This window comes from Ascaphus truei, chromosome 2 (assembly GCF_040206685.1).
Source record: "Ascaphus truei isolate aAscTru1 chromosome 2, aAscTru1.hap1, whole genome shotgun sequence".
Lineage (NCBI taxonomy): Eukaryota > Metazoa > Chordata > Amphibia > Anura > Ascaphidae > Ascaphus > Ascaphus truei.
The window spans coordinates 488,950,923-488,976,757 of record NC_134484.1 but is presented as its reverse complement, the minus strand read 5'-3'; the positions used below and the strand labels follow the sequence as shown (position 1 = coordinate 488,976,757).

Genomic DNA, 25,835 nt, shown 5'->3' with positions numbered 1-25,835 from the left:
TGCTTTTGATTCAGTATCCGCTATTCCGCTATTAACTATTCCGCTGGAAATTATCTGGGTCGGGAAGCAGTGATCCCATCATAAAAGGACGGGCTTATAAGGGTGTGAGCAGGTGAGAAACTGGAGTTGATTGAGGAACAAATTAATGAGTGTGAGGGATCAAACCCCCCTATTTAATATAGTGAGAAGTGGGGACAGGTGAGGGGAAGTTATTGAGTGTTTCCCCAGGCACTCCTTTATATAAGAATGTCCTGCCAGGTACAAATGAGCTGAATGTGAGAAACTGGAGGTGATCGAGGAACAAATTAATGAGGCTGTGAGGGATCAAACCCCCCTATTTATTATGTTGGGTTAAGGTGAGGGAAGTTACTGCACTGGTTCCTCTGTATTACCCACTTCTCACCGTATGAAATAGGAAAGTGAGACTGTGTCAGTATGGAGCAGAACTGATGGACCTGAGAGAGTATCGGGAGCATTTATCAAAGTCTCACTCATGTACTGTATCTGCTTTTTATTCATACTATGGAACTGTACAGTATTTTCAATACGTTTAGTCCACTTGTGAGAGAATCCTGTTCCTTGCGTACATCTCGCAATTCTGCTCTCGGAGCCTCCATCTCTTCCTGGCGCTGGCTCTATTTGCATGAACGCATACCTCATTACGTTTAGGAACTCTGCCTTCGTTATGTCTAGGGCATCTACAAATCGCATGCGCGAACTTCCCGGCTGGCCACCGCACTGAAATTCTTACTGCGCATGCGTGCACAATCTAAGATGGCGGCACCCTGCTCCGGGAGCCGCCGGGATTACCTGGCTCACTATCGCCGCACACAGCAACTGCCGCACAGCTCCCCCAGCAACCACCCACACCTGCGGCCCGCCGCCGGGTCCGCCATGGGGCTCGGTGGCACCCGCGATCGCCAGCAAGGTGAGGGCAGGGCGACAAGCAGAGGGGGACCTGGCTACATCTTCATACTGTGGAACTGTACAGTATGTTACAATGTTACACTATGAGAACTTTACTGGTCTTTTGGCTGCTAATCTCCGACTCTCTTTATACTTTTCTAGATGGTTGTGTTGTGACACAATCCTGAGCCATTAAAGTTTTGCAGTGTTTAAAATGAAGTTCCTGTTTGCGAATGGACCATATGTGTTTTTTGGTGCCCCTGTCTACTCCGACTCTTTTGGGGTTAATGATTTAGGTGTGAAAGAGCTGATGCTAAATGCTGTATATTTGTCCAAAAAAAACTGATCATTACAATTCTGTTTTATATACAGGCACATTCTAAAACCAAACACATATAGATTAAGTAACCTACGGTCAGCACCTCCAGAGCAGCACTGCCCACCACCTGTACCTCCAGAGCAGCACTGCCCACTGCCAGCACCTCCAGTGCAACACTGCCCACTGCCAGCACCTCCAGAGCAGCACTGCCCACCGCCAGCACCTCTAGAGCAACACTGCCCACTGCCAGCACCTCCAGAGCAGCACTGCCCACTGCCAGCACCTCCAGAGCAGCACTGCCCACTCCCTGCACCTCCCAGAGGACCACTGCCCACTGCCAGCACCTCCAGGGGACCACTGCCAGCACCTCCAGAGCAGCACTGCCCACTGCCAGCACCTCCAGAGCAGCACTACCCACTGCCAGCACCTCCCAGAGCATCACTGTCCACTGCCAGCACCTCCCAGAGCAGCGCTGCCCACTGCCAGCACCTCCCAGAGCAGCGCTGCCCACTCCCAGCATGGATCCACGCTTGTTAAGTGAGTAGAGGAGATCATTTAGTGTCTTTGGAATATGCATGGGGGGAATATCTGATTATTTGGCAGTTATGCGTGTCAAACACCCAAACTAATCTTATTTTCTTATAGCACCATCAGCAGGTAAGAAGATAATATATCTTCACCTCTGTCATGTTCTGCCAGAAGGGCTAGTAATTCATTTCATTACAGGAGGTATTATATTATACCAATATTAGAGGAGGTGAAATCACAAGAAGCGCCCCCACTCCCAGCTTTACATGATGGGTTTCCCTTTTCTTATTGCCAGGTTTCCCAGTGGTTGTACCGGAGAGGTTAGAGATTAAGTCAGAGAAAGAAGAACCGAACACAGAGGAACATGTGACCCCAATAAAGGAAGAAATAGATGCATTTCCTGTTTGTGGTAAGTACCCTTACACCCTCACTTGTCTTTATTCAGTATGTTTCAAAATGGACTGAAATGTGTACAATATTTTGGGAAATAATATTAAAGCGTGCATACAATTATAAGATACCTGTCCTAATGAAAAAAATGATTTATCTAAGGTTATATTGAGGATATTATTGTTATTGAGGTTTGAACATTGGTAGCTCCAAAATGTTTTCAGCACTTGGGGGTAAAAACTTCTTCAGCACTCAAAGGGTTAATAACAAAGTAAAATCAATCACTTCACCCCTCCCCCATAGGAATCAGTATAGAGTATTTCTGTATACTGATATCACAAGAAACGCCCCCACTCCCAGCTTTACATGATGGGTTTCCCTTTTCTTATTGCCAGGTTTCCCAGTGATTGTGCTGGAGAGTTTAGAGATTAAGTCAGAGAAGGAAGAACCGAACACTGAGGAACATCTGACCCCAATAAAGAGTGAAACTGTTCCATTTCCTGTCTCTGGTGAGTACCTTTTCCCCTTTGTCTGCACAAAGGGGTGTTACAAGGAGCATGGTCACAATTAGTGAATGTTCATGGTTAATTGCCTCTCATAGGAAGTCCCCAGGCCTGCTGGGTGTTCTGGGACAAGCCACATGCAGCAGAGTTAGAAGTGCAATATGGCTCTCAAACGCATATAAAGGTTGGAAATGCAGAGTTACTGTGTATGGGCGTCTGACCATCAATAGATACAATATAACGCATTTGGGAAAACAAATTCAAGGGACCCTTCCCTAACTAACCTGGTTCCCCAGCTTAAACAATACCCTCTCATTAAGGGTCACTAGATACACAATAATATCCAGTCTTTAGACATACTGTAGCTTAACTAATAGATGGTGGACAGTGTCCCAAGAGTCCAGGCAATTCTTCCGGACAGTGAAAGTGATGTATACTATATATCTACAGTACCCTAAAGCAGCGGTGCGCAAACTGTGGGGCGCGACCCCCAGGGGGGCGCGAGACTGCCGACGGGGGGCGCGGGGTTTACAGAGGCCCCGCGCGCTTCCCCAAGGCACTTAAATTAAGTGCCGGGGGAGCTGCAGCGCCTCTGTAAACCTAACTTACCGTGGCTTTGGCGGCTTCCTCCCTGCGTCGCCATGGCAACGCGGCGTCATTCATGTGACGTCACGTTGCTATGGCAACGTGACGTCATTACGCCGGAGCGCTGGTAGGTTGGGGGGGGGCGCGGGAGTGAGGGGACAGCCGGCAGGGGGGCGCAGGGAAAAAAGTTTGCGCCCCCCTGCCCTAAACCACTGACAACCACATAAGATTTACCTATTAAGGCTAGTGGAAGTCTATCAAGAGGGGTTATGAAAGGACATGATATGTGACATTATTGATTTTGGCTGATGTGGATTATGGAGGTCTAAGCTTCTTTGGGAAGGAAAAGAAGATTCTAAAGGATACAAAGTGTATGTTTAACTCGTGGACATTCCCTGTGAGCATTGCTAGGGGAGTATTTAACCCCTTACTCTTCGTCTCCTCATTATCTATTTCACTTCGCACTTTTCTTTTAGATTCCATCACATTTTTATTGACTCATAATTATTTTTATTTGAGTCACAGTTTTACTTGCAGACACGGGGTACGGCTATGGGTACCTCCTTTGCCCCATCGTATGCTAATCTTTTTATGGGTCTCTGGGAATCCACATTTATTTTTGGGGATTCTAATCCTTTTCGGCATCATATTATTTTTTTACAAGCGTTCTATTGATGACCTGATTATGATTTGGGAAGGGGATTCACATTCACTGGACACTTTCATTAATACACTTAATTCCAATATGTTGAATCTCAACTTTACTTATGAACACCATATTAATCAGATTAATTATTTAGATATCACTTTATTTATTGACGTTACAGGAGAAATACAGACTGACATTTATAGGAAACAAAATTCCAAAAATACCTTTCTTAAAGCGGATAGCAATCACCCCAGGTCACTCATCCGTGGTATACCCAAGAGCCAATTCCTCCGCCTAAGGTGGCTTTTCTCTAACGAGGATTCTTTTGATCAACAGGCCACCGAATTGGCAAACAGATTTTCTGTCAGGGGCTGCAGAACAGGGATACAGAGGAGGCTTACATGAATGCCAAACTCTGTACTCATGCTGAGTTACTGTCTTATGGTTCAACTGGTTCTAGGCAGGGGGTTTAAATCAATGAGAGACCAGGGAACTCCCGAAGGGTCCAATCCGCTGTTACACGGCATAGATCAAATCCGCTCAATCATCCAGAAACATTGGGAAGTGCTCACCTTGGAGGAAGACATTAGAGCCAATTGAACCAGGACCAAAATTTGCATTTAGAAAGGCTAAATCCTTGGCAAACTATCTTTCGCCTAGTTTATTTACCTCCAGGTCAGACCGTGTCCATGAATCAAATTTAATACACTTTTTTTTTTTTTTTAAATATGGTAAATTTTAAAAATATGGTAAATGTTGTATTTGTTGCTATGCCAATCCTATAAAATCTATTGATATTGTATACAGTAAGAAAAGACACACAATTCCAGTTTTTATTCATTGTAATATTGGGATTTATTACTTAACCTGTGGTTGTGGTCGAGGATTCGTTGGGCGGACAATCGGACCAGTGAAGGTCAGAATTATGGAGCACATTCGTTCTATTAAAAAAACTAGATCAGATGCTCCCAGTTTCCAAACATTTTACAAATTGTACATTGGGAAACTTGTCCACCTTTCATTTTTCAGCGATTGAATCTATACCTGTACCTACACGAGGGGATTGAATCTATACCTGTACCTACACGAGGGGGTTGAATCTATACCTGCCACTACAGGAGGGGATTGAATCTATACCTGTCACTGCACGAGGGGGTGATAGAATTAAACAGCTTAATCAGCGTGAGATGTTTTGGACCCACTCACTTAATACTCTATCCCATTTTGGGATTAATACAGAATGGGACCTAAAACATTTTCTCTAAACTATATTATTCCTTTGCCCATTCTCAGGTTATATAATATTGTGTGTGTTTCATATACATTTGTTTCTATCATTGAGATACATATGTGTCTCTCTAGTCACATTTGATGAGTAGTATTGTATCCTTAATATGGCAATTTTCTCAGTGTGATTTATTTATTTACATCTTAATCATTATGTACAGTTAGGTCCGAAAATAATTGGACACTGACACAATTTTCATAATTTTGGCTCTGTACGCCCCCACAATGGATTTTAAAATGAAACAACCGAGATGCAATAGAAGTGCAGACTTTCAACTTTAATTCAAGGGTTTGAGCAAAAATATTGTATGAAACGTTTAGGATTTGCAACCATTTTCATACACAGTCCCCTTATTTTAGGGGCTCAAATGTAATTGGACAAATTAACACAATCATAAATAAAATGTTCATTTTTAATACTTGGTTGAGAATATTATGCATGCAATGACTGCTTGAAGTCTGGAACGCATAGACATCACCAAACGCTTGGTTTCCTCCTTTGAGATGCTTTGCCAGGCCTTTACTGCAGCTGTCTTCAGTTGTTGTTTGTTCGTGGGTCTTTATGCCTTAAGTTTTGTCTTCAGCAAGTGAAATGGATGCTCGATCGGGTTGAGATCAGGTGATTGACTCTGTCATTGCAGAATATTCCACTTCTTTGCCTTAAAAACTCTTGGGTTGCTTTCGCAGTATGTTTTGGGTCATTGTCCATCTGTAAAATGAAGCGCCGTCCAATCAACTTCGCTGAATTTGGCTGAATCTGAGCAGACAATATATCCCTATACACTTCAGAATTCATCTGGCTGCTTCTGTCTTCTGTCACATCATCAATAAACACTAGTGACCCAGTGCCATTGTAAGCCATGCATGCCCATGCCATCACACTGCCCCCACCATGTTTTACCGATGATGTGGAATGCTTAAGATCATGAGCCATTCCAAGCCTTCTCCGTACTTTTTTCTTCCCATCACTCTGGTACAGGTTGATCTTAGTTTCATCTGCCCAAAGAATGCTGTTCCAGAACTGGGCTGGCTTTTTGAGATATTTTTTGGCAAAGTCTAATCTGGCCTTTCTATTCTTGAGACTTATGAATGGTTTGCACCTTGTGGTGAACCCTCTGTATTTGATCTCGTGAAGTCTTCTCTTTATGGTAGACTTGGATAATGATATGCCTTGCTCCTGGAGAGTGTTCTTCACATGGCTGGATGTTGTGAAGGGGTTTTTCTTTACCTTGGAAAGGATCCTACGATCATCCCCCTCCAGGCCTTTTTGTGTTGTAGATCTCACCAGTGCGTTCTTTTTTTTTTTTTTTTTTCTCCGAATGTACCAAACTGTTGATTTGGCCACTCCTAATGTTCCTGCTATCTCTCTGATGGATTTTGTATTTGTTTTTTGCAGCCTAAGGATGCCCTGTTTCACTTGCATTGAGAGCTCCTTTGACCGCATGTTGTGGGTTCACAGCAACAGCTTCCAAATGTGAATGCCACACCTGGAATCAACTCCAGACCTTTTACCTGCTTAATTGATGATGAAATAATGAAGGAATAGCCCACACCTGTCCATGAAACAGCTTTTGAGTCAATTGTCCAATTACTTTTGTTCCCTTGAAAAAGAGGGGCCTACATATTAAAGCGATGTAATTCCTAAAGCCTTCCTCCAATTTGGATGTGAATACCCTCAAATTAAAGCTCATATACTGCACTTTAAGCCCATATTCATTATTTAACTGTAACTTGAATTTATTTTCGTACACAGCCGAAATAATAAAACTTGTATCAGTGTCCAATTATTTCCGGACCTAACTGTATATTCCCTTTATCAAGATTCAAATTGTTCTTTGCCTTGGTAGTTGAATTTACATTTATTATATGTATATTATTACATGATTATATTATTTTGTGTTGCAGTTAATTTAAATAATTTTATTCTCCACATCTTATCCATTTTTAAATTTGATGCTTTTTCATTTAATTTTTATTGTCCTTATGAGTCTATTTAAGTTTATTGTTATTGTATTCTTTATTGTGTCCTTTTGCTGGATTTCTCCCCCACATTTATACTGCCTTCTTTCGGTGGTTACATTTTCCCCGTACTGTTTTATTCTCATGGGACTTTTTTACCTTTGATACAGGTAGGTAGTGTTTCCGGCGGGGAGTGCCTATAACGTGACACTCTCTAGACTCAGGAAACCACTCTGTGATAAAGCGCCCATGGCGAGAAACGCGTTGGAGGTTTCTCTTTTAACTTAGGCTGTGTCTCAATAACTCTCTTAATTTTTCTACTTTTGCCTCCAGTTCTTCTTTTCTGCCGTGCTCCTTTTTTTCTTTGTTTTGAATGTGGGAGAAGAAGGAAAGAGAGGAGTCAAATATTACACCAAGGCCGCGTGCTTGGAAAATTATATGAATAGTATTTTTGACTGACAAAATATGACACAAAATGGAGCAGCTTAGTTTGTGAGTCTTATGGCAGGAGATTACATGGGCAGTGTAGTCACTGCATCACTTAGATTGTAAGCTCTCCAGGGCAGGGATTTTCGTTCCTATTGTCTGATTTTGTTTGTTGCACTTATTGTATTATAATTCCCTGTACTGTATTGTTTCTGCTGTAAAGCGCTGAGTACACTGCAGGCCTTATATAAATAAAGACATACATACATGGGCATCTACAGTATCTTTACACTATAGGTTGCTGTCTGGTTTAGTTGATATTATTAACGCACTAATATGATAGACCAGGAGTTCCTTAACTTTACTTCTAATGGACATTTTCAATGTTAATTATTTGGAGGATGTACATGTATCCTTAAATAATGAATACAGGGTGGGGGGCGTGTCTATGACGTCAGCCAGGACAGACGGGTAGAGGGAGAGCTCCAGAGACCCCTCTGTATAATCACTGATTTCAAACCTCTTCACCCGGCCAAAAACATCCCAAAAAGAACATAATCTATCCCTGAAACTGCAGGGATGGCGAGTAGGGGAAAAAATCATCAGCTCCAAGGGGTGGGAAGGTTCTTTACCCCCGCTAAGCAATCTACTGAGGCGGGAGGCAGGCGGCAAGATGGTGCCCAGACACCAGGTGCACGAGGCACACAAGGCCCCACTAGCCCGCTGAGACCCCCCCCCTCGACAGACGGCAGAATCACACAGGAGTTTTTAGAGGAGCTTCACGCAAAGCTCCAAAGATCTCTGGAAACGAACATTAAAGAGGCAGTGGCTGAGATAAAGCACGACATTCAGGGCCTACAAGAGAGAACCACAACCCTGGAAGCCAGGCTGGATGAAGCCCTTCACCACCAATCAGAGGCGGACGACGAGATTATCCGCTTGGGCCAGGAGATCCACTCCCTCCGGGACGGTCTGGAAGACCAGGAGAATCGTGACCGCAGGCAAAACCTGCGGATCCGTGGTATCCCTGAGGCGATAGCGCCCTCCCAGCTTAGGGCATACCTGGCGGACTTTTTCCTGACTTTCTCCCTTGACCTAGACCCACGGGACCTCGAAATAGACAGGGCACATAGGGCACTAGGCCCACGCTCAGAAGACCCAAATCGCAAGCGGGACGTGATCGTGCGCCTCCACAGTTTCTCAACTAAAGACAAACTGATTGGAGCCTGCAGGGATAAGGACACGATCGCGTTCCAGAATGAGCCACTACAGGTCTACAATGATCTTTCTAAAGTTACTGTAGACAGACGGAAGGCGATGCGACCCCTGACACTCCTACTCCGGGAAAGGGGAATAAAGTACAAGTGGGGCTTCCCCTTTAAGTTGATTATCCCTCACAAAGGAAAATTCCTGACCATCCGACAGCCCGAAGATATGGAACCTCTGGCTAAAACCCTGGGCCTCCCCGCGGATCCCTTCCACCATGACAATAGACCCCGGGAACGTGAGGATCACCCGGTTAGAACCTCCGAGCGAATCGCGGGGCAGAGACAGTCCAGGGAGAGATGACGGGCGCGCCCTACACACAGGGAGACCCTCCCGGGAGCGTACAGCTTTTTTCCTATCACCACCTAAAATGGCGTTGGGAGGGTCCCCATTGTGGGCCTCTGTAAAAGAAGCGCCAAATGAAGCTGCACCACTAACCACTGCACCACTAACCTCTTAACAGAGACTCCCAACAACATCCAGAGAGGCGACCGACTCCATCCCCGCTGACACTCTGAGGGAGCCACCCACCACATCGCTGGCAGACGAGATGAGCCCACCCCGTGCGAGACGGATTCTCCCAAGATGGCGTCTGAAGAGTCTCCATTCCGCTGCGGAACACCACGAGGCACCCTGGACGAGACTGAGACGAAGCAGACGTCATCGCCACGCGCGCCCACCGACCTCCAGACTCCACTCTCCGCATCACGTGGCCCCGACCCGCCGATCCAGACCAGAGTCATCGAGCGCCCAGCACCGGAGGAACCCACGCTACAGCCCGGTCCCCGGATAGGACACAGGTACCCCCCCTCGGCCGAGGTGGGGTCAAGAGGTTTTGCCGCCGCCATAGCCCCTGACGGTTCCATGGGACCTTGGCTCCCCCCCCCCCCCCTCCGCGGAGGTGCAGACAGTTCACGATTTACCGGTCGCTCCTGACGTCGAGGCACTCACGAAGGGTCTGTAACACCGTTCCCCTCATGTTATCCCCGGTTATCCCCAGTTGGTACACTGGCCATCACCCCAAGTTTGGCGGCAGGCCTTAACGGCCCCAACGGTCACGCCCTCCTAGTTGGAAGGGCCAACATTGAAGTTAAAGGGCATTCCCTTACCCCCCCTCCCCTCACCAGTCTCCCCCCCTTCCCCCCCTAATAACCACCCCCTCTCACCCCCCCCCCCCTCCAATACCAAATCCCCCAGCCCTTCCCCCCTACCCAATACCTGCCTCACCCCCCCGTCCTTGTTAACCCCCTCCACCCCACCCCCCTCCCCCTAACCTCCCTCTCAACCCCTCCTCCAGCCCGCCAACCCCCCAAGAAAGGATGCATGCATCCCAGCCACAACCCAGTGACACTCATAAGTTTACATAGATATGAAACTATCATCCTTCTGAGCAGACATAAAAAAGGTATACTAACCCTGTATTATCGTCACTGTGAGATACCTATAGCAACGAATGTTCTCTCTGTATAATGTTTTAAGCGCAGCGACTGAGATGGTCCCACCCCCCCCATCTTATCCCCCCCCCCACCTTATCCTCCCCCTCACATTATCCTCCCCCCCACCTTATCCTCCCAACCCCAATGCTATACCCCCCCCTGCTCCTCCCCCCATTACCCCCTCCCTTCTCCGTGCCCACCCCCTCCCCCCCTGCCCCCCCCCCAACCACGCAAGTCCACCCTCCACATCCTTACCCCCCCTACCCTCTCCCCGCCCCCACCCATACCCCTTCTAACCTCCTCAGGGCAGAACTACTTACCTACATGCTAGGTTGGCCGACTAAGGTCACAAAGATGGACCTGATACACGCTGACCACAGGGTCATCGCACAAGGTTGCATAACACTTGGGCCATAGCGAAGGTTTGGTATCAACATTGCTCAATGTAAACTGTGTATAATGCCTGTGGTTGAATGTATAAACCTGTACCCCCCCCATCCCATATCCCTTTCCCCATACCCCCTTCCCCCCCCCTACCCCCCCCCACCCCTGTTTCCCTGCCTCACCAGGGCCTGAATATACAGGATGCTGTGGTATGCCGATTGCAAATAAACCGTTTGACACCCCACCTAAGCCCCAACCCCCCCTGCCCCTTCCCCCCCCTATTCTTCCCCCCCTACCTTTCCCCGTTCCAGGACCTTCCCCCTATCCCCCCCTGCCCCCCACATACCCCACCTTTCCCTGCCCCCTCCTAACCCCGTCCCCCTGTGACGGTCCACTCTCCCTTGAATCTGTCTGATTAAACATGCTCATGAATATGGTCCTGACTGACGCATTACCCGGGACCTCCACATGAGGTCGCACAACACTTATGCCAAGTCAAATGTATAATATGTAAACTGTTACATGTGAATTCTAAACAATGCTGAAGGTTCCATGTTCTAGCCTGTACCCCCCCCATCCCCTTTTCCTTCCCCCCCAGGGACCCCCCCACCACCACCCCCCCCCTCCCTCCACCCACCCCCTCCCAGGTCTCCCTGAGAAGGAAAGATGTTGCGCTTACGCACGGTCCCCTCTGCTCTCCCCCCCTTACCCCTTTTTCTTCCGAGACCCACTTCCCCCCCCCTACACCCTTCCCTACGCCCTCCCTCCCTCTCACCAACGGATCAGAGACCCCCCTACATACCCCCCCCCCCTACCAGTCACTAAACACCTTAGGTATACAACATCACTATACAATAGGCTCCACCGACAGTGGGCCCAAAACGAGGTTCCAGCCCTCCCTCCTCCCCCCTCCTCGCCGCCCCCCCCCCCTAACTACCCCCCTCCCTCCACTCCCCCCCTAGGCTCTCCCCTTGCTACCTCCCCCCCAACCTTCTCCCCCCTCCCCCCTCCACCCCCTAGAGCAACCACCCCCACAGAAACTTTTAACGACCTAATCCCCTCGCCCCCCTACCCAGCCCCCCCTCCCTTGCCCAATCCCGCTCACACACGGCCAGATTGAGCAAAACATCCAACAGGCCTACCACCCCACCGAATAAGCCATCCCGGCGTTACGGAAGCCGGTTGAAGTTGCAGAATCTTCTGGGTCTCCACCCGGCCCGCCTTCACTGGTGTGCGTTCTTGGACCCGCCCCCAAGGGTCTTACACCCATTAACCGGTTCTTTACTTAAGACCGGTTACACACTTTTAGACCCCATTAGGGTCGATTTTTCCCTCCTTTCTTAGCCGCTGTTACTGTCCCAGCGGCCCCCCTCCCGACCCCCCTCCCCCTTGCCCATTTTGACTGCACTTCCCAACACTACTCCAGCGACCACAAAAGCGATCTGAGTTGAGAGATAACTATGTCCCACCAAAAAGCTCTAAAAATTGTCTCCCTAAACGTGAAGGGTCTCCACAATAATCGAAAGGGTCGCCTGTCTCTCCAGGAGATAAAGAAAACAGGAGGGGACGTTGTTTTCCTCCAGGAGACGCACTTCACGTCGCAAGAGCCGCCTAAAATATTCCAGCAGGCATTTCCAATGAGTTATTTTTCATCTTTCAGCAGCAAGCGTAGAGGGGTTGCCATTCTGTTCCGACAGGGCACCCCATTTAATCTAACAAAAACCCAGGCAGATCCAGAGCGGAGATTTATTGTAGTTTACGGCTCACTATCCGGCACGTCAATCGCCCTTATTAACCTATACGCCCCAAACGAAAACCAGACGGAATTTCTTAAAAAGGTTCTGGAAGAAATTGACCCTCAATACCTATCCTCAATACTCATTGCAGGGGATTTAAACATGGCTCTCAACCCAAAGGAAGACAAATCGAGCCACCCAGGACGACAACACTCTACTCAGTCACAAAGACTGGGGAAAAAATTCAAGGACATTATTGGGGACTTTTCTCTGGTAGACATTTGGAGAACACAACATCAGGGACAAAGAGATTATACTTTTTACTCGGCGCCTCACCAGTCTTACTCCCGTATTGACTACTTTCTCGCTTCCAAGAACGTACTAGAGGCCACCACTGACACAGATATCGGCCCAATTACATGCTCCCATCACCATGACCCTATCCATCCCCTTTGGAAAAACTATCTCATACTGCTGGAAACTAAACGATTCCTTACAGAACCACTCCGGGACAGTGATGGAACTCAAAAAATCCCTTAAGGAATACTTTAGAATAAACAAAGGCTCTGTAGCCTCTCCAGCAAGCCTGTGGGAAGCCCATAAGGCGACAATTCGAGGAAATTTTATCTCGATTGCCTCCCACCGGAAGAAAACTAAACTCAAATTAACTAAAGAGCTCACAACCAAAATCATCGACTTAGAGCAACAGCACAAAAATAACCCCTCCCGGAGAATTTATAAACAATTGACAATTGCTCGAAACGATTTAAGGACCATCCAATTAGAAAGTGTAGAAAAAGCTCTTAGATGGACGGGGGTCAGCGGTATTATGATAAAGGGAACAAGGCCGATAGACTTCTTGCCAGCAAGTTAAGAGGAATACAGAAAAGATCGCAAATCACGGCGATCAGGAATAACTCTGGTGAACTCCAATATAACGGAAAAAAAATAGCAGAGGAATTCACCAAATTTTACACTAATAACAAACAAACAATTATAAACCCTCTAAAAAGCGCTAATCTACACAATGTGAATGAAAGTGATTACAAATTAAAGTGAATAGCCCTAAAGTGATCAAAAAATGAAAAAGCAGCCTATGGAACAAAAAATCAACAGGCTATTCCAAACCTGTATGAGCCAAAAAAACATACAAATAAATTGTCCCAGGCGCTGTGAATAAAGTCCAATGAACCCCAATACCGTGAGCCAATTGGGCAGTCTTTGGTAAGGCTTCCTATGCCAGATAGATGATCCTGATAGGATCATCTATCTGGCATAGGAAGCCTTACCAAAGAAAGCCTTACCAAAGAAGCCTTACCATAGGAAGCCTTACCAAAGACTGCCCAATTGGCTCACGGTATTGGGGTTCATTGGACTTTATTCACAGCGCCTGGGACAATTTATTTGTAAATTTTACACTAAACTGTATAACCTAAAAACCCATTCTGCTAACTCTAAAGAGACGGACACGGCATTAGCCGCCGGTTACTTAGCCGAATGCGACCTTCCCTCACTAACAGAGGAAGAAAATACTTACCTAAACGCGAAAATCACGCTAGACGAATTAGAAATGGCCGTTAGAGCCTCCAAAAATTCCAAGGCGCCGGGCCCTGATGGCTTCACAAATGCATACTACAAAAAAAATTTCCCCATTTTGTCCAAGCATCTATTAAGTTTGTTCAACTCATTTCTAGAAGGGAGCCCTATCCCGTCCACAATGTCGTCCGCAAATTTGGCAATAATACTTAAGGACGGGAAGGACCCCACCCAATGTGGCAGTTATAGACCAATTTCATTGTTGAACAACGACCTTAAATTATACAGTAACATTTTGGCGAACAGAAAAAAAGATATTGTCGGCGCCAAATAAATTAGTGAAAATATTCAAACCATGTGGTGAACAGTCCAAATCAAAGTCCTTTAGCAATGGTGATGGAAGATGAACAAAATGCAGATTCTCTCCCAGACGTGACGTGATATATGAAAAAATAAAGAGAAAAGATTATAGTGCAGTATGTCAGTATTGTGGACATAAAAACATATAACACTAACAACATATGACATACAAGACAGACTCACAACAACAACAAGCCAGACGGAAAATAATAAAAAAGCTATTTATTAACAACTAGTGCAGGATTCTGGAGGGTGTCACACATCAATCCGGGGGGGGGGGTAAAATCGTTACCCTACTCACAGAATGGAGGATGTTTGAAAGCAGTAGGACTGGAAACACTTTCTGTGGATCCAAGATGGCGACCGGAGCTCTCTCTCTGGCGTCCCCACGTGTGGCAGATGCTGTGTGGAGCTCCAGGGACGCAGGAACAGTGATGCTGCTGCGCGGGCGTCGCGTCACGCTCTCTCCTCCTGCCGGTCTCCTATTCTCCTGCTCTCCTGCTCTCCAACCGGGCGGTGTGCTCCCCAACTCCAGGAATCAATTGCTTCTAAAAACGAATCTTCCCAACGCGTTTCGTGCGCATGCGCGCACTTCTTCAAGGGATTTTGGCGAACAGACTTAATCCCATCCTTCCGAGATTGATACACAAAGACCAGGTCGGGTTTGTCCTGGGCCGTCAGGCCTCAGACAATACACGCAAAATAATAAATTTAGTAGACCATGCCCACCTTTCAGGCTCAAAGGCAATGTTACTAAGCCTCGACGCAGAGAAGGCATTTGACAGGATTGACTGGCTATTTCTAAACCAGACACTGATTAAATTTGGCTTCAGAGACTCATTCCTAAAGGGCGTTCAAGCACTTTACCAGAATCCCTCGGTACGCCTCTCGGGCGGAGGCTCTGAACGATTCCTAATCCAGAATGGTACCCGTCAAGGATGCCCCCTATCTCCCCTTCTCTTCGCCCTCACGATTGAACCACTGGCGTCTAAAATAAGACGGAACCCGAACATCCAGGGAATCCCGATGGATAAATCACAATACAAAATTTCCCTATTTGCTGATGATATCATCCTTACTCTGACGAGACCTCTAACTTCCCTCCCCAACCTCCAGAGGGAACTGACGGAGTTTGGCAGAGTATCAGGATATAAGATAAACCGCGACAAATCAGAGGCCCTAAATCTTAGTCTCCCTGATCCCGAAGTTAAACTCCTCAAAACCAATTTTAGCTACAGATGGTGCCCTTCATACATTAAATATCTGGTAGTTAATGTGTCAAGGCACTATCGGGATTTATACCGGGATAACTACCCGCGTTTATGGGATAAGATCAAAAAGGATCTAGATCAGTGGGAAGGTTACCAGATCTCGTGGATCGGTCGAATGATTTCCACTAAGATAAATATACTCCCAAGAATGTTATATCTCTTTCAAACACTCCCGACCCACGTCCCGAGCGCTGATCTTCAAAACATGCAAAATAGAATATTTCACTTTATTTGGCAGGGCAAAAGACCCCGAGTCGCCAGATCGGTTTTGATGGCTGCAAGATCTAGGGGAGGTCTGGGAGTACCGGACTTACACAGATATTACCTAGCTGCACAGCTCAAGCAGGTGGTAATGTGGAATTCTGACCCGACCCGTTGTAGTTGGGTGGAGATAGAGACTCAATGTGCCAAAGGGCCTTCTCTGCAAGCCTGCCTCTGGAGCCTGGACAGAGGAGAGGGTCATACACACAACCTAAAACTACAGGCCTCTCGTTTTACGTGGGATGTCTGGTCACGCTGTAAATACAAATATGGTCTTACCACCAAAAGCTCCCAATTGACCCCCATTTTCAACAATCCAAAGTTTCCCCCGGGATGTGGATCTAAACTGTTCGAACAATACAGCACCAGGGGTATAGAGGCGATTGCGGATCTTCTGAGCCTAGGGAGGCTTCTGAGCTTCCAAGAGGTAAGGACCAAATATAAAATTAAAGAATTGGACACATTCAAATATCTTCAAATCAGAAACTTTATTAGGACAACATGCCCTCTTCCAGAATACCCCACTCTCACATCATTTGAACTTCTTTGCGAGACAAAGACCCACCAGAAGGGTCTAATCTCAGATATATATGGGGCTCTAGAACGCTCCTCGTCCCCAAAAGAGCATGACTATATGCTCAAATGGGCAGCTGACCTGAATACTGATATAGACAGAGAGACTTGGGAAGAAATCTGGAAGACAGCCTCGGAGACCTCCCTATGTACTACAATAAAGGAAAACATTTATAAAATTATGTTTGGCTGGGTGCTTACCCCAGCACGATTAAACCAAATCTACCCTCTGGCATCAGATCTATGTTGGAGAGGCTGTGGTCATAGAGGGGACATGGGCCACATCTGGTGGTCCTGTCCAGAAATTGTTAAGTACTCGGCCAAGGTCCAAATTTTAATAAAAGAGGTCACCGACCTAGAAGTGCCTATTGCACAACTGACCTACCTGTTGGCTGCACCCTTGAAGGACATTCTCCGGCCAGTCAGGAAATTGATCTCCTTCATTATGACCGTGGCTCGATGCTGTATTGCGGCCTCCTGGAGGAAAACGACTACGCCTGCACTAGGAACAATCAGGAAAAGAGTCGACGGGGTGATGGTTATGGAACGGCTCACCGCCATCGTCCGACAAAAAATGCCGGCATACGAGGATATTTGGGATCCATGGATCTCCTACAATAGGACCAGACAACCAATTCCAACGCACCAGACACTGACCACCCCACCATAGGCGCTCAAACACAGCCCTAAAGACCATACCCCTTAACAGTCAGATGGGTCCCCCCCCCCTTTTTACCTCTCCCCCCCTCTCTACCCCCCCCCCCCTTCACCTCCCCAGCACCCCCCCTCTGCCTTCCCTCTTCGAAGGCTCCCCTCCCTTTTTCTACGGACAACGGCGGTTGTCTATCTGTTTTCCCCCCAAAAATTGTGGAATTGAAAATGTTAGGCTTTTGTGCACAATGCCACAGTACAGTATGTTTACCTGAATGCCTAATAAAATTGTTTGAAAAAAAAAATAATGAATACAGTAATAAATACAAGTTATATATGTATCAATGATTTCACTGTGAGAGCTGCTACAAATACATTTCAGGCCTCTGAGAACCACCACAGTCATTAGGGGTCACTGGATGTCAATGTGCCACAATTTTAAAACCCTGGGTGAAGAGAATATTTTGTTAATTAAGTATCGGTGAAATAAATTCTTCAGTGTTTTGGATTTGTAATTTGCGTTTAGTAATTTGATTTACAGATTGAAAACATTTGTTCTGTCTTTTTTTGTTTACTTCTGTTAGAGAACGGCCTGAATGAGGAACAGAACTTGAGCTCTGATGCATCCAGAAGCTGGCTGACTCCTCGCTGCCCAGAAGTGCCAAAAAACAATGATTCCTGCCACATTTTAGACACGTGCAGGGAACCAGTGCCACATGATGGTGAATTAACAGAGCTTGTACAGCACACAGCAGAGACGGACTCTAAATATGGGTCCAGCAAAAGGTATGCGAGAGATTTAATAAGAAGCTGTGGTGCTCAGCCTTTTCTCTGTTGTCAGTGTGGCAAAAGCTTCTCACTGGACAGGGACCTGCTCACACACTTTTGTGACCCTGCTAGGGAGCAAACCTTTACATGTACAGATGGTGGGAGCAGTTTCTCACTGAAGGGGAAACTTCTTTCACACCAGATGATTCAGACATCAGTGACTCCTTTTTCTTGTACAGTGTGTGGGAAACAGTTAAGTACTAAGTGGACCCTCCGCAATCATCAGAGGGTTCATACAGGAGAGAAACCATACACATGTACAGAGTGTAGTAAAAGCTTTTCTCAGAAGGCAGATCTCCTCAACCACGAACGGATTCATACAGGGGAAAAACCATTCACATGTACAGAGTGTGGTAAAAGCTTTTCTATAAAGAAAGATCTACTCATCCATGAGTGGATTCATACAGGGGAAAACCCATTCACATGTGTAGAGTGTGGGAAACAATTAAATACTAAGACCCACTTCCTTCGTCACCAGATGACTCATACAGGAGAAAAACCATTCACATGTACAGAATGTGGGAAACAATTCAGTACTAAGAAAAGCCTCCTCAGTCACCAGATGACTCATACTGGAGAGAAACCCTTCCCATGTACAGAGTGTGGGAAACAATTCCGTGTTAAGAAAACCCTCCTCAGACACGAGATGACTCATACAGGGAAGAAACCATTCACATGTACAGAGTGTAGTAAAAGCTTTTCTACAAAGGCAGGGCTCCTCATCCATGAGCGGATTCATACAGGGGAGAAACCATTCACATGTACAGAGTGTGGGAAACAATTCACAATTAAGAGCCATCTCCTCAGACACCAGAGGATTCATACAGGAGAGAAACCATTCACATGTGCAGAGTGTGGGAAACAATTCAATACTAAGACCCACTTCCTTCGTCACCAGATGACTCATACAGGGGAGAAACCATTCACATGTACAGTGTGTAGTAAAAGCTTTTCTTTAAAGGCGGGGCTCCTCATCCATGAGCGGATTCATACAGGGGAGAAACCATTCACATGTACAGAGTGTGGGAAACAATTCAGTATTAAGAAAAGCCTCCTCAGTCACCAGATGACTCATACTGGAGAGAAACCATTCACATGTGCAGAGTGTAGTAAAAGCTTTTCTACAAAGGCGGGGCTCCTCAACCATGAGCGCATTCATACAGGGGAGAAACCATTCACATGTACAGAGTGTGGGAAACAATTCAGTATTAAGAAAAACCTCCTCAGTCACCAGATGACTCATACAGGAGAGAAACCACTCACATGTACAGAGTGTAGGAAACAATTCATATTTAAGAGCCACCTCCTCATACACCAGATGACTCATACTGGAGAGAAACCATTCACATGTACAGAGTGTGGGAAACAATTCAGTACTAAGAGAACTCTCCTCAGACACACGATGACTCATACAGGAGAAAAACCATTCCCATGTACAGAGTGTAGTAAAAGCTTTTCTACTAAGACGGAACTCCTCAACCATGAGCGGATTCATACAGGGGAGAAACCATTCACATGTACAGAGTGTGGGAAACAATTTACAATTAAGAGCCGTCTCCTCAGACACCAGATGATTCATACAGGGGAGAAACCATTCACATGTGCAGTGTGTAGTAAAAGCTTTTCTCAGAAGACAGATCTCCTCAAACATGAGCGGATTCATACACCAGATGACTCATACAGGAGAAAAAACAATCACATGTACAGAGTGTGGGAAACAATTCAGTATTAAGAAAAACCTCCGCAGACACCAGATGACTCATACAGGGGAGAAACCATTCACATGTACAGAGTGTGGAAAACAATTCAGTATTAAGAGAAAACTCCTCAGACACGAGAGGATTCATACAGGAGAGAAATGATTCACATCTACACAGTGTGGGAAACCATTCTGTATTAACCCTTTCCAGTCTAATGTCGGAATATATCCACCAAAATATTTTGCCACTTGCGGTACAATGTCGGATTGGGAGGAGGGAGGAAGATATGGAGCGAGGTGCCGGCTGCAGCACAAGTCCCCTGCATTCCCCTTCTCTCAGCAGCCACACTGATCCCTCCCCCGTCCCCCCCCCTCAGCCCTACACCGATCACCCCCCCCCCCGGCCCTGCACCTATCCGCCCCACAGCCCCGCACCAATCCCCACAGGCAGACAAAGCAGCTGACAGCGGAGGTAGGGGGGGGCTGTGCGTGTGTGGCGTGTGCTGTGAGTCCCCTGAATGGGTACTTCTTCAGATGCCGCACTTATCCCTCCTCCCCTGCCCCCCCAGCCCTGCACCGATCACGCCCCCAGCCCTGCACCGATCCACCCCAGCCCCACACCGATCCCCAAAGCAGCTGACATCGGGGGGGGCTGTGCTTGTGCTGTGAGTCCCCTGCATTCCTTTTCTCCCAGCACTGACATCAGAGGTGGGGGGGAGGGGCTGGCTGTGTGTGCTGTGAGTCCCCTTCTCCCAGCAGCTGCACTGATTCCTCTCCTCCCTCCCCCCCCAATCCTGCACCGAACCGCACAGGCAGACAAAGCAGCTGACATCTGGGGTAGGGTGTAGGGGGGCTGTGTGTGTGGTGTGTGTGTGTGCTGTGAGTCCCCTGCATTCCCCTTCTCCGAGCAGCTGCACTGATCCCTGCCCTCCTCCAACCCCCCAGCCCTGCACCCAGCCCCAGCAGACAAAGCAGCTGATATCGAAGGTTTGCAGAAACATTGCGGGTGCGCGCGCAAAGATAAGATCTTTAGAGCATTAAGAGCGCGCGCAGTAAGAGTGCACAGTGAGAGCGCGTGCTCAGTGACCGCGTGCGCAGTGAGAGCGCGCAGTGTGAGTGTGCGCACGCAGTAAAAAAAAAAGAAGTTGTATGTGGTTTTTTCTGGAAAATAAATTAGACTTGCTGGCGCGCTTAGTGAAAATTAATTGGACCGCAGAGGGTTAAGAACAACCTCCTCTTATACCAGAGGATACATACAGGGGAGAAACCATTCACATGTATAGAGTGTGGGCAAAGCTTTTCTCAAATGAGCCACCTCCTCACCCACCACAGAATTCGTACACGGGAGAAACTATTTCCATGTACATAGTGGAGGGAAAGCTTTTCACAGAGGATCAGCCTCCTTACACACATGAGGATTCATACATGAGATAAAATATGTGATTGTTCAAAGTAGGGTTGGTCAATATACCAGTAGCATAGTAATACTGCAGTAATAAAAATGGACGGTAAAGCAATACTTGCCATTACTTCTTACCATGGCATTCCTATCAGCAGCTGCAGAGTGGGGGTGGGTCTGGCAGAGAGGCGTGGGAGTGGGTCTGGCAGAGAGGGGACTGAGTGTGGGTCTGGTAGAGACAGTGGAGTGGGAGCGAGTCTGGGAGCTCCTTGACTTTCACATGCTGCAGCTATAAGGAATTCTCCTGCTGGTAATCTCCCCCCTCCATATTAACCACTTCCCCTCTGCCATGCCTCATACCCCTTCCCTTCCACCATGACTCAACCCCTTTCTCTCCTCCCCCGTATTTCTCTCGCCTCTTGACCCCCTCCTTCCCCATGCCCATTAACCCTCGCCTCCCCATGTCCTATTAATGTGTACAGGAGAAGGGGGGTCGAGGGGGTAATTATAAACTTTCTTACCGTGCACCCCAAAACTGGAACAACCTACTGGAGACTCGTGTTAAAGCTGTAAAAATGTTACAACAAAAAATGTAGTTATCAAATGGGTTTATTCAGTGTACACAGGAGAAAGCTTCTATAGAAAAGCTCTCTAACAGTTAATATGGTGTGACATATTTATACCCTAAAAACAAAAACATACGCCCCTTTGTTTCAGAGTTACAATGTGAGAAACTGCTTATCTCAGACTCTAGCTAATTCTACCAAGGTTTCTCATTATTGTCTGGACTTTTCTCTACCACCCCACACTCCCACATACTCCTTCCTCATCACCTCATCATTTGCAGCTGGCAAAGGATACAAAGCATCTACTGAGAGCCCAACAACCACTCTGCTTTCTCACGTTCACACAGACAAGTTTCACAGAAATCAGCACATAACACATGGAAGACAGACAGACTGAATGACATACAAAACTTATAGCAAACAAGACAAAAATGGCTGACAAGGATAGTCTGCCAAAATGGCTGCTGAGATGTCAGTGCTGTTTACGTTAGACCCCTTAATGTCAAATTTCTCAACATTCTCAGTCGCATCCACCACCAGTTTAAGTTCTTTCAAAACTAAGGCTGTCTCACATTTTAATCTGGTCTGTAACTGTTACATACGCCTATAATATATATTATCTTTAACTGTGCATGCAATGTTTGTATATAATGTATACCCTGTTCACTTATGTAACTTTTTGTAACCATGTATTATTTGTCATCTTAACTCTATGCCCAGGACATATGTGAAAACGAGAGGTAACTCTCAATGTATTACTTCCTGGTAAAACATTTTTATAAATAAATAAAAATAACATGGTGAAGAAAGGGGCTTTATTGTGGCTGTAGTTAAGGTTACATTTTTATGGAATCATTTGTTATTCTTAAAATATACTAAAATGTATTTGCTTTTTTACATTTTATTAAGAATGAAATGCATTTGTATAAGAAATATGTTTCACAATAAATGACCTTGAACATTTTGAGGATTTTTGCTTTCTATTGGGTGTTAATATATTGCTGAATATGGGTGGGAAGTATTTTTGTTATTGTCTAACCCTAGTTCAGGGTGTTGGAAACAATTCAGTACAAAGTGTGACCACCTGTCACACCCAAGTATTTACATGGGAGAAACCATTTGCTTGTTCAGTGTGGGAAACAATTCAGTGTTAAGGGTCATCTCTTCAGAAACCAACAAATTCATGCAGGGAGAGTGTAGCGATGGGGAGGGAGTTGGCCCGGTAATAAAGGGGTTACACCCCAGTTGGCCATGCCCCACCACCGTGTGAGAGGCGAGGGGTTAAATGTAACAGTGATTACATGTGTTTTTATTACCCTGACTCAGTGCAAAATGTGTTCTCTTTTCTGGTTGTATGTATTGTCCTAATTATCTTTGTTTGTACCCCTACAGCGTATGCACCAAACACATACACTGGGATCAGGTGAGGAGGGAAAGGGTTAATGGTGGTTGTGTATTTATGACCCTTTGTTCCTATTCCCGCCTTTTCACCCTCCATTTGCAACCTGTTCCATAGGTCGCCATTGAAGCTCCATAGGAACCTATGGAGATTTCACAGTTTTGGGCCCAATACCCGAGAAGACCAGCAGGTGGCGCCCGAGAGGTGCGGAACTTCTCTATTGAAATGAATGGCGTAATGCAGCCCTGCACAACACGCGGCCCGCCTGCACTCACTGTGCGGCCCGCGGAGGCTTTCTGTTCTTCCCCTCCCGAGTCCACTCTCCCGCCCCCCCCCCCCCGCTCTCCCGCTGTCACCCTCCCCCGCGAGCCTGCTCTCCCCCACCCCCCAAGCCCGCTCTTCCCCTCGCAGGGTAGCAGCGCGCTCTAGCATTGAGGCACTTCCAGCCTGCTGCTTGCTAGAGAGTGCGTGCACTCCTGCCTCCTCCACCGCAAGGTAAGGAAGGGAAGGGGGGGGGGGGGGCGAGATGATGTGATTTGAAGTGAAGGGGGGTGATTGGAGGTGCAGGGGAAGGTCATTGGAGGTGCAAGGGAGGGTCATTGGAGGTGCCGGAGAGGGTCATTGGAGGTGCAGGGGAGGTTCCTTGGAGGGTGATTGGAGGTGCAAGGGGGGAGAGTGATGTGAGGTGCAAGGGGGGAGAGTGATGTGAGGTGCAGGGTGGAGAAGGATGTGAGGTGCAGGGGGTGTGTGGGATGTGTGTGGTGTGCAGGGGGGTATTGTGTGTTTGATGTGGAGGGGGAGTATTATGTGTGGGGAAGGGGGAGAGATGGGGGTATGAGGGAGAGATGGGGAGTATCGCAAAGGTTGATAGTGAGGGGTTCTGGGGGAGATATGATGATGATGATGATGATTTTACCCGTGCGGCCCAAATTTTTTTTCCTTGGAGCAGTTCGGCCCTTCTCGCTTTACGAGTTGTGCAGGCCTGCCGTAATGTCTTTCAAAGGGATTCCTCGATTCCGCTCTCCAAGGACGAGTTGGCTGCCAGCCAAACCGCAAATTCCGAAAGCGGATACAATTTCAATGAAAGAGCCTTTAATCAGTAAAGTGGCGTGGGAACTTGGTCACGGCCAAGTTCAAACCTATTAAAATTGTAACTCCGGTCCTAGGGCAGGTAGTGGTCTAATTCTTTTTGCCCCTAGCTCAGGGGAAACCCCTTACTCGACCCCAACCGGGTCCGATGGCCAATGGCCACGGGAAAGCGTCGCACCCACGATGAGGGCCACGCGATTGACCACAATGGTGGAGGAAAGCCGCGAGGCGGTGAAAACGCTAAGTGAAAAACTGCATAAACTGGGAACCCATATCTCCGGTTCGGTAAGAACTAGAGGGCTGGGATTTGGCCACCCTGCAGTCACCGCTCTGGCATGATTGCATGGCAATTCCCGACCCTCTCCGATCAACCAAACGGAGTATGGTGAATTGTTTAAATTGTGTTTCTGCCATTGACTCCAATGGCGGAGAAATGCAACCTGTGCAACATGCGTTTTTTTTTTAACTTTCATTTTATTGGGTTTTAAGTATATAGCATACATTCATATAATAAGTACCGTAAAAAAACAATTATGGACATACAACATCTAAATAGACATGGGAAGTTAATGACAATAAGGTGAGGAATTGGGAGGGGGGAGTTTGGGGGGAGGTCACCGAGGCTCTCCTAACGTGCAGATAATCTGAGATCGCTCCTTGCTTTAACTCCGCAGCCCTGGGTAAGGAGGGTGCCCGCCCTCTTCAGCGTCCCCGTGGGGTGGGTCCACTATCGTCTCCTAGTTCTTCCGTCTCCAACCTTCACCTCCCATCAGAGGAGAACTCGCCTGATCCTGTCAGAGCCAGACGGTGGCATTGCTCACCCCCTGGATAACCGTCTGTGCCACCCAGGGCAGCCAGACCTTTTGGAAATTTGGGCCAGTGTCGTTAACCAAACTCAACTTTTCCATCTGGCAAACAAACCAAATCCTGTTCCGAATTTTTCCTATTGATGGAATTGTATTCTGATTCCACAATGCTGCGGTCTCGCACCTCATAGCCGTTGCAAAATGTGCAATTAATTTGTTCCCCGATCTTGACACTTCTTTTGTAGGTTTGCTTAACAGAAACAGCCACGGGTCGAGCTGAATTGGGAGGCCCAAGATCCTCTGCAACCAATCTCTAATTTGACTCAAAACGGGTATGATTTGTGGGCAGGACCCCGCTCTGCCTGGGATAAATGTAGCCAATCTAACTGGGGTGAGATACCTCCTCATCATTACTTTATATGAGTTCTTTAAAGTCGTGCAGATCGAGCTACTGGCAGCTGCCTTAAAGATTTCCGTCCAGTCCTCGTCTTCTAGTGGCCCTGTCAGATCTGTCTCCCACTGAGTCATGAATCTGGGTCTATGTGTACCGTCTTTGTTGGCTCCGACCACATCTCTGTACAAAGCAGAGATCAAATTAGTTAGCGGTGGGTGAGTTGAGCACGGAGGCCAGCGGCTCCTTTAAATCTGTTAATCTAGATTTTGGGTACCAAATTAAGACCCTGAGCTCCAGCGGGGCGCACTCACCTTCTCAGCTCTGGGTCCCCATGCCATTGTGTAATTTGGCATAATTGCGCTGCTTTATAATAAGACAAGCACGGCACCGCCAAGCCCCCAGCTTCTCTAGGTCTTTGCATGATTTTTGCTTTTACCCGTGGACTTTTGTTTATCCAGGCTGGCTCGCTCGCCAGGGTGTTGCTCCCTTCATATGTCTACAAGGCCCCCTCTCCTCAACCCTTCCAACAGAGCTAAAGCGCCCGCCCGTCTGTCTCTGTTGCATTGTGGATCTGTCTGTCCGAGGGCCCATAACCTTGTTGAAAGCCCCCGCTAAAATTAGATTACCCT

At 47.1% G+C, this 25,835-nt stretch overlaps 2 protein-coding genes across 5 annotated transcripts in view; both read left to right on the top strand.

The window, feature by feature from the left end:
• Window positions 1-25,835, top strand: part of LOC142488431 (uncharacterized) — a 245,337-nt gene that overhangs the window by 22,131 nt on the left and 197,371 nt on the right. For 2 of the 4 annotated variants that reach the window (XM_075588938.1, XM_075588935.1), the window contains exons 2-4: window positions 1,279-1,762; window positions 2,049-2,162; window positions 2,539-2,652. In XM_075588938.1, coding sequence (XP_075445053.1) covers window positions 1,744-1,762; window positions 2,049-2,162; window positions 2,539-2,652 — 247 coding nt within the window. In that variant the 5' untranslated portion in view covers window positions 1,279-1,743. The remainder of the gene's footprint in view (window positions 1-1,278; window positions 1,763-2,048; window positions 2,163-2,538; window positions 2,653-25,835) is intronic. The other 2 variants (XM_075588936.1, XM_075588937.1) reach the window with 2 other exon arrangements.
• LOC142488449 (uncharacterized) lies at window positions 17,616-22,351 on the top strand. The gene has a single exon (XM_075588976.1). It carries the CDS (start codon window positions 17,997-17,999, stop codon window positions 19,584-19,586), a length of 1,590 nt encoding a protein of 529 aa, XP_075445091.1. The 5' UTR covers window positions 17,616-17,996; the 3' UTR covers window positions 19,587-22,351.